Source organism: Homarus americanus, unplaced genomic scaffold (assembly GCF_018991925.1).
Source record: "Homarus americanus isolate GMGI-L3 unplaced genomic scaffold, GMGI_Hamer_2.0 scaffold39075, whole genome shotgun sequence".
NCBI classification, from domain to species: domain Eukaryota; kingdom Metazoa; phylum Arthropoda; class Malacostraca; order Decapoda; family Nephropidae; genus Homarus; species Homarus americanus.
The window spans coordinates 395,164-411,375 of NW_024745219.1; the positions used below are offsets into that span (position 1 = coordinate 395,164).

The 16,212-nt window shown below is 37.1% G+C and overlaps 1 protein-coding gene across 1 annotated transcript in view; it reads right to left on the reverse strand.

The window, feature by feature from the left end:
• Positions 1-8,603: 8,603 nt before the first annotated feature.
• The window catches only part of LOC121878595 (neo-calmodulin-like), a gene marked incomplete at its 5' end in the record, with an annotated part of 28,389 nt that continues 20,780 nt past the window's right edge, over positions 8,604-16,212 (reverse strand). The window contains one exon of the mRNA XM_042384932.1: positions 8,604-13,265. Coding sequence (XP_042240866.1) covers positions 13,234-13,265 — 32 coding nt within the window. The remainder of the gene's footprint in view (positions 13,266-16,212) is intronic.

The following is a 16,212-nucleotide window of genomic DNA, read 5'->3' on the forward strand; positions in this document are numbered from 1 at the left end:
ACTGGCTTATCCACCCAGAAGCAGCTCTCATGGGCTCTACAGCTACTGTCTCTAAACCGCAGGTTAGACACCCTAGAGCAGCTCTGCTACTCTAAGCAGACAGCCGCTCCTATTCCTGCCCCAAGCACCACGTCCTACCGACCCCAACACACCCGTCCTGCCTCAGATGCCGCCCCCGGCCCAGCAGTACCCCCTGCCGCTTCTCCTGATGCAGCCCCTGCTCCCGACGCGGCCCACGCGCCTGAGTGTGGACCCACACACCCCTCTTTTCTCCCTCAGGTACTCCTTGCTACTGTCCTGCACCCTGCTGCTGTCGTGGACCCAGCTGCGGTCACGAGCCCTCATCCGCTTCTGCTGACGCAGCCCCTGCTCCTGACCCAGGCCCACACACCCCAGCAGGCGCATCTGAGGACTCTGTACCTGTCGCGAGGAAAACACAACATTCATCACCTCCACAACCCTCTCTTCTCCCACAGATCTTGTGTGTCTAGACAGTTGCCTCCACTAGCGGCTGGCTCATCCACGCCATCGCCGTTATGGCTCACATGTGGCATGCACCGCCGTTCTGCCTCACATGTGCCATGCAACCCTGCAGACAACAAGTCTCCTACACCGCCTGGAGGGAAGGAGGGAGTATTGTAGTGGATTTCTCCCCTACAAACGATGTTTGTCGCTGAGTAGCCGATCCCGCGAATTCCCCAGTGTATGCCTCGTGGTCTAGGTCGACCAGCGCCGCCCACGGAGCAGGGGTCAACTATCTACCCACGCCTACCTCCGCTATAAAAGACCTAACCTCGTGGTGACCGCTCTTCTTCTAGCTACAGCCGCAGCAAGCTACACCACCTCCTCCGCCGCTGCCTGGCGGCCCTCCCTCCCGCCGGCGAGCATGGCGACCCACAAGCTGTCCTCCTCTGAGCACCCTCACCAACCAGCTCTCTCTACATCACGCTTGTAACCATGCTGCCTTCCCAGCACCAAGCTGCATTGTACATCCAATACAGCATGTATACAGAGAGCACATTGTGAGTTTCCTTTCTCCATCCCATCCTGAGTGTGAACCAAACAACCTGTTCCCCACACTCTAATCTCTCAGGGTAGCTGAGATGCCGCAATGCAGGCACAAGTCTGGTGGCCCTCCTTTGGACATTTTCAATCAACTGACAGTCCCGAGCAATAGCATATCTTGGGAGTCATCGACTCCTACCTATTCTGCTTTAAGGACTCCAGGAGTTTTTGTACTCTTCCCTCTAGATTACCGTGCGATCTGGGTTTATGAATATACCCCGAAATGTAACGTTCATTGCTTAGTTTTTTGCATGCTGAATAACTTCCCATTTCTTATCTTCACTCACTAGTGAGATCTTAAGGGGTGGAGCTTGTATTCCTTCCTTTGCCCTACGAAGAATAGCCCTACAACGATTCCTAGAAGTAATGAAAGAGGAGTGGGTAATAGGAGAAGGAGATAGTAGGTGCTGTAGAACTGTTGTACAAAAACAGGAGAATCGAACCAGAGGAATGTAAGTTCAATATAGTTGGATATAACTTATTTACGAATCCTTCCCAAGAAATTTGCAAGAGGGGTGTGGTTATCTATGCTAGGGAAGACCTTAGAGCCAGCCAGGTGAGGGTGCTGGGAGAGGGTGTTTTCGAAGAATCAAAGTGGTGTAAAATTAAACTGAACGGGAGAGACTTACTCATTATTGAATGGATCTTCAGATCCCCAAACTGTAGTGTATTAAACCAGAGAAACTTAAGAACCTTAATTGACAATGTAATGGTGCAGAACCCTAGCCATCTCCTTGTCATGGGGGAATTTATTTATGGCAACATCGACTGGAGAAATGAATCCACGCCAAACTCTTTTCGTAAAAACTCTGAGTGACAGTCTTCTATTCCAATATGTTAAAGATCCGACTCACTACAGAGGGAAGCAAGCAAGCAAACCGCTGGACCTCATCATAACTAACGAGGAGGGTATGGTGGCCAATTTGGAACACCTAACCCCAGTTGGCACCAGTCACCACGTAACGCTGTCCTTCAGATTTAACTGTGACTTGGTTCATGACAAAACCAGGTCCAGGTTCAAATATTACAAAGGAAATTACGATGGGATGAGGGACGAGATGGGGAGTATACACTGGCCTGACCTACTAAGGAATAAGAACGCTGATGCTACACTGAATACCATAGCCAGTAAAGTAAACCATTCGATCGATAAATATATACCTAAGATCAAACTTAGTACTTCCAAGAATACAAGGAGACCGCTACACATGAACCATCTGGCGGACGGCAAAGTTAACAAGAAAACTCAAGATTTCGAGACAGAGGTAAGGACAAATGATGAGCAGGACAGGAGGGTGTATGCCAGATCCAGGAACAAAGCAAAGTCAGAGTGTAGAAGGGCTAAAAAATGTTCCAGAGGCAGATTCCTAATGAGGTCAAGTCAAACTCAAAGGCTTTTTACCGCGACGCAAAGTCAGCATTTTTCACAGACTCCCAGTCTTACATCTTCCTCCTTCAGCCTCGCAGTCGCTTCCTTCAGTCAAACCTTCACAAGCTCAGCCTTTAGAGAGGCACCGAGTTGTTACCAGGTAGCATTAGACAGGGTACATTGTCTGGTTAATCCCCGAGAGCTAAGTTGTTGTAAACTTACCTCGATCGAGGTTACCACGTAACTACACGCATGAACCACGCTACACATTGTTTACAAGATTAATATTTTTTTTTCATGTACTTATTAGAGATAAAATAGGAAATGTCACAAGCATTTTGCAATATCCATTGTCGGTGGTGTCAGATTGTTTCGTGCGAAATGTGCACAAATACTTTTTTGATTGTGTGTACCTGCCTTATTTACCCACCTAATGGCCAGTCACTAGAGGTGGTCAACCCGAGGGAAGAAGGCCAGTGGTCTGTGTAGGATCCCTCCATTGTTATTGATATTTTTTTCAAGGGCTATTTTGAAGCCCGGTACTGTTCTTGATTCGACAGTTTGGGCTGGTAGACCTTTCCATAGGTCTACCATGCTGGGTATAAAGTAGTACTGTATTTCCTGCATGATAACTTGGAGAGCTTGTAGCTACAGTATGTTTCTTTGTGTCGGTGGTGCGTGACATCACAAAGAAAAGGCCCAAGTTCACATTTTTCAGTCCCTTACAGGATTTTAAATGTTTCATCAAGATTTGCCCCATTGTACCTTGTTTAGAGAAGTTTTAGCCCTGAGCCCCTCAGTCTACTTGAATAATCGAGATGATAATGTTCCGTAATCATATTAGTCGCTCTGTGTTGCAACTTTCCTTAGGATGTTAAGTCTTTCTAGAGGTAAGGTTTCCATGTCTGTATAATTTCGTACTGTGATCCAGACTGGGACATACGTGACATTTGTACAGTTGAAGGAACATTTTCCTATTTTTGTGTCATTAGACGAGCAGTAACAAATGATATACCTGTATGTGTTTGTTTGATTAAGAAAGTGTTTGTCTATCTGAAGGAGGTTATGAATTCAGAGTATTTTCCTCCAAACCATATATGATAATATATACTACTTATGTCAACTCAGGTAATAAAATCTGTGGGAATAAATCAAAACATTCTGTTCCCTAGATCTTTTATTTTCAGCTGCATGGTACAATGTGGTAAGGTCGTATTACAGTGATATATTGATATTATAGTGCAGTACGGCCATTGCACAGATGTTCCTGTGTAGCATATTTGGGGTAAGTATTAAATGATATGATATTCATTATGATGTTCAGGTGAAATATAGGTACAATGTTCCTTTCATAGAAAGGATTTTTTCTTATTAGCAGATTGTGATATATGACAGATTCTTTAATAATGTAGACCTTGAAAATATCTTTTGACACTTTTTGCACAAATATATTGGCACCGATCTATCTGCAGAAGAAAAAGATTTGCAACAGTTTAATATGATACAATGTGTACATGATTAACTTCTCAAAGGGGGAGTTGACCTACCCCAACCTACCTCACTGGCCAGGTGGTTCACACTAGCCCACCACACTAGCTCAATGGCTGATATTTACCTCAAGCAAGTTGGCCAACTTTTTTTTTTTTACCAAATGCTTCACAATTGACTGTCTTAACAGACAGATGGCTCACACTGGTGCATCTGTTTATGTGATACACACCAGCTCGTCTCACTGGACAAGTGTTCCATAGCAACCTATCTCACTAACCAGGTGGCCTACACTAGCATCATAGCCCATACTGTCACAATTTCATGGGAAGGTGTCCCATATGGGTCTGTTTTTCTGACAATTTGGCCCACACTAACCCACATTTTGCTATCTGAATGATCTGCATTGACCTGTTTCATGGGGCCAGTGCTGACCTGGTAAGATGAGCTATATTAATGTCCTATTCTTTGGCTATAAGTTTAAAATACTTCATACAGCATTTAAAGCTGTAAAGGTGATGACAATACAGTAGATGCAGCTGGTTGCATTATAGAGGTCAAGTACACATTACCTCTGCTGCTTCTGGGTATACAGTACCGTATAATGATCTAATTAATTGTGTTATTAAGGGAAGGGTGATGAGTATCACCTTGGTCGAGGGTGTTGTGGGTGGCCGCAAGAGGAGTAAGAGGGAATGGAACTGTAAGGGGAGCTTCCCCCCCTCCAACTGTATACTACCAGTCAAACCAGGGAAAATTTTTGGCTAGATCCACTGAGCTTAGAAGTTATTTTTATAGTTGAGTTTTGAGTTATATCAAGAGAGTAAAGAATGTGTAAAATTCTCCCAATATTACGAAATACTTACAATATTTAAGGTCTACTTCTCAAAAATATTATATAATGTACAATGTTACAGTATATATCCACAAGTTATAAAATATAATTAAATTGTCAATCACCTGAAAATTTGAATTATATCAGCTCAAGAAAATCTAGCCATTAATTCATGCTACAATGAAAGAGTCGTCGGCATCATCATATCAGGTGTGGGCGTGCAAGTTTGGCAGGAGGATTAACATGGCACGCTTGTGGTGCGACAGGTACTGCATTGGTAAACACCTTATTTCCCATAACAGTTTGGTAAATATAATTCAAGTGGTTTGTATGTATGCTAATGCACAATAATTGTTAAGTGTTGTAATAATATGCTGCATATACAGTAGAACATTGCATTAATGTACTACAGTGCAAGCACAGATGATGTTAAGTTGTATACAGTACTGTACTATAAAATTAAGCACTAAGTTATATTTGTAAACTGTTTTCAGATTTGTTTCAGACACTGTGATTCATTTGAAATTATTCCAACATGAAAGTAATTCATATATGCATTGATATATACTAATTTTGTCATACTATTTACCGCTAACAGTGAATATACAGGTATTATTAAAACTCATTTATTTCCCATTAGAAAAAAGAAAAGAAACACAAATCATGTCTATGGCTACCAAAAATCTCTAAGAGTCTAATATTATTTAGTGCAAGAAATTATCTGAGATATTGTTCCTGTTGGAGATATAATGATGCCGAAACTCACAAGATACAGAACACGAGGCTAATAGCAACTACAATACTACAGCTACTATGGCAGAGCTCATTTACTCAAATGAGGTCACAAAATAAATTTGTGACCTAAAGAATGTTAATTGACACATAGTGGTCATTATTAAGTGATGGATATAAAATATCTTAGTATCTAATGTTGACTTGGGGTCTCTTTAATCTCTGCTTTAAGTGTGGCTGACCTTCATTAAGCTCTTCAACACTGTTCTAGTCAAAACTATGATTAACACGGAATGTAGAGCTCTGTACACAGTAACACTAAATCAGCTAATTTGCGATGTGCAAATAATACTTTTCGGATGGCTCCTTGTTTACGTGAGGTATGTCCATACCTGTCTGTATACTCCGAGTGTAGTCGAATACAAAAATTACATATGCTGTACATTTATGATATATAATACAGTATATTGTGGCTATGTAGTACACTGCTTCATAGTACAGTACATATGTTTAGCAATACATTGGGAGTCTTCTATGCAAGCATCAGGATAATGAAGCCATGTGGAATACTCCCAAGGAAGCCAACAAGCCTAGTTAGGCTCCTTGGTGGCTACCAACTAGCTGCTGCTGCTGCTGCCATTAGCTGCCTATTAATAATACATAGGCATCAAATGACTACTTCCCAATAATTAGAGTAGGATAGTAGAGGTAGCAGAGAGGGTCAAGTCTGGTGGCACAAGGAAGGGTGGGCAACACCACTATGGGCTAAGAAATTAAACATATCCCACAAGATATTACTGGTAAGATGGTAACTTGTTGATTTCTTTGAAATTTTGAATATTTAGCACAAAACAGCATATAATACCACAAGTCCTTTTATCTATTTTATTGTTCAACTCAAAGAAATATAATCGAAATAAAAACAGTTGTGTACTAACAGTAAAATATTGGAATATATTGCTAACACAACATTCTTGTTCACAGGTATTATAAGAAATTTCTCGTGTAGGATTTTATGAAAAAAAAAGCCTCTGTTCTTTACTTTACTTTATCTTTGTTTGTGATCTATTTGAACCTGTAAATTTCAAGTTAGCAATACTTATTACAGTAATATTGCCTATGATTTTAGAATAAAAACAATAAGGATTCTAAAATAAGAACATTATCCTCGAATAAAATACTGCACCTCTAAGAATAGCTCACTTGACACCAGCTTGATATGGACTCTTCAGCTTACAAGGTTAAAATGGCAAAACGAATACAGTATGTTAAGACAGCGTAGTTTATAAAATTAAATCTTTAAAGAGAGACATAGGGTTAAAGAATGCAGTAGTGGAGGTATGGAACCAGAGAGGATGTGTGGCAACTGGTGATGCCCGTGGTAGTGGCTCACGCAGCAAAGGTTTCAATCCTCTGCTAGTACTAACCTGGCCCTAGAAATGGACACACTCACCTATCCATTACCCTGACTACACCACAATGACTTCACCATCTTGGTTACTCTTAGATGGATCCATCAGATACAACAGGCAGATTACATGACGGAAATTACATGGCGTTGATTACAAGACGCAGATTACAGTTACTGTAAAGGACTCAGAACTCATACCCTAACTTTGCCTTCATAATATACCCTAACTTGTTCTTGCAGGACAACCATCTTATGCTCACATCATCTTGTTCAAGCAGAGCTCTATTGCTGGTGATGTTGCTTTTAATAGCATGCTACACATGGGGTTTAACTACATTTGTATAGTTACATTTATCTTTGAAACTGTATATATATATATATATATATATATATATATATATATATATATATATATATATATATATATATATATATATATATATATATATATATATATATATATATATATATATATATATATATATATATATATATATATATATATATATATATATATATATATATATATATATATATATATATATATATATATATATATATATACACCGATTTTCCGGCACCCCTGTATCCAAAGCCTGGCCAAATTATCCGTTTTGCCGGACCAACAATACACCTCTGACCCACTAATTATACACCTCCTGTCTCTCTAAAGCACCATAGACTGCTAGAAACTTAAATTAAACTATGTGATGTTTATACTCAAACTAATCACTATATTACAAGGATTCCAGCAATGTAATTTATATTATGCTAAGTCTAGTCTGCGACATTTCATAAGATAAAAACTTTAAGCCTAAACTGCCTTCACACTGGCTGTGAGGAATGGGGGGGAGTTGATGTGTTGACAGCTGTCAGGGAGAGGAGATAACAAAGTGTGTAGTCATAAAAACAGTAGTTTTATTTTTTCTCTTATAAAATGTCACTGAATTGACTTGGCAGTATACACAGTAATTTACATTGCTGTAATTCTTCTAAGATAGTGATTAATTTGAGTATAAACATCATATAGTTTGCACTAGACAAAATTTTTAGTAATTAACTGTTTACAGGTTTACCCTTTGGACAATTATTTCTTTTACCTTTTTCACAATATATATTTAGGATGGTGCGTGCTTGTAAATGAGTAAAAATAAATGAAGAAATTTACATATATCTTCACGAAAATATGAGTTAAAAAACTTGTACACAAATGTACTACACTAGACTAACATTTCTATCTCTTGTGATGTTTAAACTCAACTTATTCACTATCTTACAAGGATTCAAGCAATGCAATTTATATTCTGCTAAGCCTAGTCATCTACATTTTATAAGATAAAACTCTAAGCCTAAAACTACCTTCACCCTGGCTGGGAGGGAGGGAGGGAAGTTAAATGCCCTCTCATAATTTTGTCCAGACTAAAGGAGGTGCCGGACTATCAGTTCCCGGATATATATATATATATATATATATATATATATATATATATATATATATATATATATATATATATATATATATATATATATATATATATATATATATATATATATATATATATACATATATATATATATATACATACATACATACATACATACATATACATACATACATACATACATACATACATACATACATACATACATACATATATATATATATATATATATATATATATATATATATATATATATATATATATATATATATATATATATATATATATATATATATATATATATATATATATATATATATATATTATTTTTTGTCTATCGAACTCTGAAACTATCATTATTGTTTGAAACTAAACATATACCGTATCAGAAATCCTATATCATTTGTTGTCTATTCTGGTTAATCTTTCATCAAGTGTCGTAAGGCAATTTTCAGTTAAAAAAGCAATTTCCTATTTTTAGTCAAAGTTACTTATCAAGAAATAAGTCTACAAAATTGTGACACTTTGATGCCCATGATTTTTTTTTAAAGATAGATTTCTATTACACTTATAATGAAGATTATTAATTTTGAACTGTAAGAAGAATGGTTCCCACTGTGACGTATTAAAGACAATTCGGACAGTTTAGATAACTAAATATGCTATGACAAAAATATATTTCAGGTCAGAAAATAATGTTGAGTCCAGAAAAAGAGTTATGATGATTCCTAAGTTAAGATTATTATACATTCCAAGAGAAAATCACTTTAAAGATATCTAAAAACTGGCATTTGAAGTAAAACTGGCTATTCTGTTTACTGCCCTAGCTTATATTTAGCTTTATAGATACACTCTTAATTGCATATGACATTTAACTATATGAATGCTTCTTAAACTCTATAAAATACAACTATTATAACTCCTTACATCATCTAACATCATTGTTGAAAATGTAATCATACTAGAATCTTGGCTTCTCTGTGTCCTCAAACATGACTAACAGTGTGTGTTTATCCTGGTATAAAGGGTGACTTATCTTGTAAGACAACCCTGTGTCCTGATGTAAAAAAAAAGTCTGGATATTTCAGAGGAATAACACTCATATGATGATTCCACAGCAGATAACTGGCATTACACACACCCAGTGATTGATTGAATTATAAACTTACACAACCAAAGGGCATTACTAATGACTTAAATCAAATTTGAAATTTTTCTCGAAGATGCAACCCTTTAATCATTGGCATTCCTGACTGGGTTACTCACAACAGTACTTTACTTCCACACCAAAAATACTTATCTGTTACACCCAAACTATTAATCTAGACCTGATTACCATGAAATATGAATATGCACAACACTGGTATTTTAATACCTATGTACAAAACATGTTAACATTCTTTACTAATTTTCCACTTAGTCTAGAATTTTAACATGAACAGCAGGCTGATTTAGAGCATACCAAGCAGAAGAGCAGCTTGATAACCTTCTTTTAGCGTCGCTTGTTCTGTGGCACTGTACTTCATGGTTTAAATTTAAAAAATATAATTAGAAAATAAGCAAGCTTCAAAATATGAAGACGTTTTATTCTGAGGACTGTTAATTTCTGTCAAAACCAGGCCCAGAGTAACAGTGGTGTGGTGACAACACAAACATCATACATCACCTTAGTCAATCAATAGCTTAGTTTCTATAGCTTCTAATTCTGGAGTCTGAGACCATACAAATTTCTGATGTCACCTAACAGCAGGCATGTTAGGCTATCCTAACATATAGTCTAACAATAGGGTTCCCAGATACCACAGACATGATCTCTGAGAACACAATGGACTTGATAAAACTAAAAGCTTGTTCAAACCAATGAAAGAACTGACCTGCGGTAGCCTTGAGTACAACTACTGATGTGTGATGGGGTGCAGGAGTTTGAGCCACATTTAAAGAATGAACTGTCATTGTTGTTATTCAATAATACTTTTTTCTTCTCCAGCTCATGTACCAGCATCATCACATCTATCTTAAAACTTATCCAATTGTTTAATTTCAGCATATATAGATGTCCCTGCACCAGGCAGGAGTAACTTATAGAACTAATTAAAGAGAAACAAAACCTCATTAGTACAGTATAATGTTCCCTCACTATAATAATAATAATAATAATAATATGCTCTATAACATCAATACAACATGTTGGTGTAACCATCAAGTAAGCATCCTATAAATAACCAGTGACATTCACTTTTAGACAATAATTTTTTGGCTTTAGAGATGATGGGAACTACACTATGTATAAATTGAAAAGTTAATTGGGGTATAGAATACCACTTATTTTCGATAATTCATTCGTAGTGCAGATCTACTTGCCACAAAGCTACACACCTAACATGGTGTTGTGTTCTGGACAAAAATACAATTGTAGCTAAGCATTTGACAGCACAAAGACATAAACACCTTCTTTATTAATTATACACTGGATGCAAGATTAATGAGATCATATAATATCCATACTACTTTTCACTCGTATGTAGATACCATCTTCTCATCTGGAGCCAGAAAATTATGACATATTTATCGAATATAAAATTGAAGAAGTCCATGGACATCTTTTCTATAGGTAATATGGGATGTACAGCTAGCAAAATACTCTCGGTGCACAACTGCATAGCAAGTTTTTCTTAGAAGCTCATATGTCTCAGCTATACAGTAGCTCATTACCTTTTGGGAACAACAACACAGAAACTATTATTTTTATTTAATGAAGCAACAGAGAACGCATATATCTATTTATATCTATATTGAACACCGATTCAAACAACTTAGTTTTAATGAAGTTATGATATCGAAAGTACGATTGGGGAAGTGACAGTTCTGCCATTGAATGTAATCAAATCAATGAACATAGGCTCGGATGGGTTTTATGCCAAGTGATGAAATGAGAGCACTGAATGTATATAGCTGGAGGGACTTAAAACTGGCAGGTAATAATGGCTGAATGCCAAAACCAAACTAGGCATGGGTTATGTGTCGGGTACTGAACCTGGGCACAAACAAGTAAGGAAGGAAAAGAGAGGGAGTCATAGTACCAGCTGGATATCATACAAACACAATCAACCAGAGATTCCTATCCTGGCTTCTCTCTTGAGTCAGAGTCTAGTGAACACTCCTGACGTCAGCAGCATTATTATTTACAAGATTATTTTTCAGTTAAAAATAGTTCAGGGAGAGAGTTTCGTGAATCTCGAGGTATCTGTATTCTTGAAGAGATAAAATAACTATATTTTTACCCTGAGTAGGGGAGTGAACTGTTGAGAGATTACACACCAGAGGTGAGTGAAGATGAAGTAATTTATTTTGAGACGAATGAACTGTCACTTAACATAATCTGTCGATCAAGCTGTCCTTTTTGATAAAATAATTGCAGACTTCATAAAATTATTGGAAATTCCAGAATGTAAGCATACGTCAGATTATGTCACCATATCAAACAGGCCCTTAGTGATGACTTGTGTGACTTGTATGCCAAAGTTAAAGAGTGGGTTTCGAACCTTGAAGAGTTTTTAGAGAAGGGCAAAACTTGACCAGTTCTTTGATATCTCTTCTATGTGCTATCCACATAGCACATATAACTGAATATATTATGCACATATTGATAACCTTAAATGTTTTCAATTGTAAATCTGGTAGTTTGTGTTGGACACTCAAAACAGTCATTTAGTAACAGTAGCGTTTTTTTTTTATTAAGTTGTACTGATTTAAAAGTCAAAGTTTTCCCCATTTCCTTTTATTATTTCAAGATTCGATGATTTCAGTGCTTCTATAGAAGTGACAGGAGTTGAAAACAACATGGAGTTTGTGCGTGGTTGTGATGACGGGCAAGGATGCTTAGAAGGCCGCGCCGTCTCTGGAAGCCTTGGAATAGTAACGTCTTACTGTAATTTTGTATTGCTTATCAACAAAATATTACTTTCTTGGATTAGATTTCACTATAAGAAAAGCAAAGTGAATAATTTTCTTCAACTGTTTTTTTTATAAAAATTTATATCACTCTGATATTTGTCTAATTTATTAAATACATAACAACAATAAAACAATGATCACGCCCTAGAATTCTACAATATGATTTTGCAATCAAAATTATATAAGGACTCTGATATATATATATACATTATATATTTATATATAAATCATATAATGCACTTCAACAGTATTTTCCACTAGAGCTTAACAAATTAGCACATAAGGTATTATCTCTCCCTTTTCAGTTTTTGTAGAAGTCAAAGTAAAATGGATGAAGTCGGAATTTTTTAAAAGATGCGACAACCACCCATTAATGGTAATTGCACTTACCTATTGCCATACTTATGTTCGTAAGGAAACTCTTGCCTCACAACTCAACCATTTTCATCTTAATTTGGTCTCTTCATTGGTATCTATGTGTCAACAATTCTATTCTTTCATTCCTCCTGTATTCTGTAAAAACAAAACTTTTCCTCTTTCACACTTGGAGGTAAAGGTTTGTCTATTAGTGATAAAGATTCTTTTGATTTTCAATACAGAAGGCTGACAATGGACCATCGTGGTTATCAGAGAACAGTAGCACATACATCCTCGTCATTTCTCCAATGGGGAATTTCACAATGATACGGGCTACAGAAACAAAAAATCTTTTGGTAACACTCAATTTGCCAGTACCCCTCATATATTTCTAAGAGTGGGCACATCATATAACAAATGGAACTGATAACACATGCTGGCAGCACCACGTGCAGTTCTCATTGTTAGCCTTCCATGTGTTAGGGTATTTGACGTCTTAACAAAATATATCAGGTGAAATAATTCTACAAAAGTACAAAACCCTATGTACACGATGTTACGCTGTGGTGGCCGGTGGATCTTAATGCTTTCTGGCAATGATATTCACGAACTCTGTTGAGAGAGAATAAGAATCGGTTACTAAATCACATTAAGGTATACATTACAAGTACAGTATGAGAAAAAACAAATATAATTCATGAATTCTGGAACGGGGTGGTAATATCGACAATATATACCTAGATTTTGCCAAGGCTTTCAACAGTGTACCCCACGAAAGACTGAAAATCTAACTGGAAGGATACGGAATTTGGGGAAATGTCCTAGAGTGGGAAGAAGACTTTCTACATGACAGCAAACAGTGTGTGGTGATTAATGGCACGAAATCATCATCTGTACCTGCCACAAGCGGGTTACCACAGGGCAATGTATTGGGCCGCCGCTGTTTGTTTGTTTGTTCATAAATGACATGCCTGACGTTGTACACTCCTCCATACAAATGTTTGCCGAGACGCCAAATTATTTCAGGAAATCAAGAACCATGCGGACTGTGAAGAGCTGCAGAAGGATCTCTGTGAGCTCCAAGAATGGTTGAAGAAATGGCTGCTGAGATTCAATGTCACGAAGTGTAAGAGGATGTACCAGGGGCGTACCAACGGTAAGGAGGCTTATCATATGTCCCAACGGGATGAAGAAACTGCACTATTTGAGACAATGTGAGATGGACCTAGGTGTGTATGTTGACAATGAGTTGAAGTTCTCGGGCCATTGCGAGATGACGGTAAATCAGGTAAATAAATTATTTGGTCTTATAAGAAGGTCGCTCAGATATCTAGACGGTCCGTCCCTCGTAACGATTTTCAAGAGAAAAGTGCTTCCCCATCTGGAGTACTGTCACCCCTTCTGGTCTCCGAGATATGCTAGGGACTGTCAGTTGGCTGAAAATGTTCAAAGGAGGGCCACCAGACTGGTGCCTGCAATTCGGCACCTCAACTTACCTGAGAGATTCGAGCGCCTGAACTTGCCTAGCTTATACTACAGACGAGCACGGGGCGACCTAATTGAGGAGTATAAGAATCCCAAGGGGCACTACTCAGTCGAGTGTCCTTACTTGGAGCTGGCGGACGCTCGCCCCACAAGGGGTCACAGTTCAAGATTGAAGAAGCAGCAGGTCCAGAAAACTGTGAGGGCAAACTTTTTTGGAGTGAGAGTTGTGAACTCTTGGAACAATTTGCCAGGAAGTGTTGAGACGGCACCGAGTGTGAGCTCTTTCAAGACCAGACTTGACCAACACTGGAGCAGGTTCAGGTACATTCAGGAGCCGGTGCATGCCCAGAACTTGCCAACAGTGCGTAACAGAGACGTGACCGATCACCCAAGCGGCTAACGAGCCGATCAGTGGTGAAGAAGGTAAAAGTAATGAATTCACACTGAACATTATACGATGCTAGAGTACTGTATATCTGTCTTTGACACTTATAAATCTATTTGTGGTAGTGATATTAGTGAAAAAATATTTGCTGATGTTCATATGTATGTGCAAAATAAGAAAACAGAGCATTCTAAATGTGCATATATATATATATATATATATATATATATATATATATATATATATATATATATATATATATATATATATATATATATATATTATATATATATATATATATATATATATATATATATATATATATATATATATATATATATATATATATATATATATATATATATATATATATATATATATATATATATATATATATATATACCACAATTGAAATTAAATTTCTAATAATAAAATATTAAGTGTTAGATTTTTATCAACATAGAAATTGTAAATAAAAAAATAAAAAACTTTCTTTATCCCGAAAAGTTCATTAACCGAAACCATTGTTTCAATGGGTTTTTGGGTAATTGGTTCCAGCTCACTGAAAATTTCCTAAATTCAACAAAAATGGTAGAAAAGTTCACTTACTTTGAGGTGTGTATGTAGAAGGCTCCTGGATGATGATGATGATGATGGGATTTAGAATGGGGGTGGAGGAGAAGGAAGAAGAGAAGGCATTGGGGTGGAAGAGAAGTCACCCCATGGCGCCATTTCACCCATAAAATTTTAGCTTTCGGTGTAATTCAAGATTATTTTCTTTAAATCAACACTGCACTGCATTATATATTGTCAATATGTAAATATATATTTCAAAATGACCAATAATTTGCTTGGAAACACAGAAAAAAAAGCGTTTAGTTGAAGAGAGAGTCAAGCAAGATGTTACCTCCAGTGAAAACAGAGAGAGACTAACGCCTGTTTGCTGCGTTAAGAGGCTGGATGCCGCACATTAAACGAGTCACTTTACCTTCAATTATGTTCAATAATTGTTAAAATGACTAAAAAATTGAATATTAAACTTTTAAAATTATTGAATAGTATAAACTTCTTGATATTTACTAAAATAGTAAGGAATTTAAGCCCTAGAACCGATTAATGTATTGGCGGACTGATACTAAAGCTGGTTGCCCGGTCAGTGCAAGAGAAAACATGTTGAGGTTGGTTCGTAAGAAATTCGTTAACAGAATTTTTGTTCATTAACCGAATTGAAAATCCTTATGGAAGGCAGTTCGTTAACCGAAATTTCGTTAACCGAGGCATTCGTTAAACGAGAGGTCACTGTACTGTTAACCAAATCAGTTACTCTTTCGAAAATAATCTCTCTGTTTCCAGGAATCTTCGATTTCCGGAACTCTCCTATAGCTGGAATTTATTTTTGGTATTCCGAGAAATTCTGGGAAAAATTTCTCCTTTCTGGGCATGGGAACGAAATTTTTGTAGATTGCATTATGTTTCTGACGCAAGAATACTGTACATGCAATGCAAGTGGATGGGTAGGCTTGATGTGCTTGTGAGCTAGGATTGGCCATTACTGTCATGTGACTGCATGGGATGCCCATGATTGGCTGGTGTATCTCACACCCTATCTCCTAACTCTTGCATTAGGCCACTCTTAGTTCATTATCTGTTGCCATTGTACAAGCTGGTTCACTTGCTCACTGATGTTTT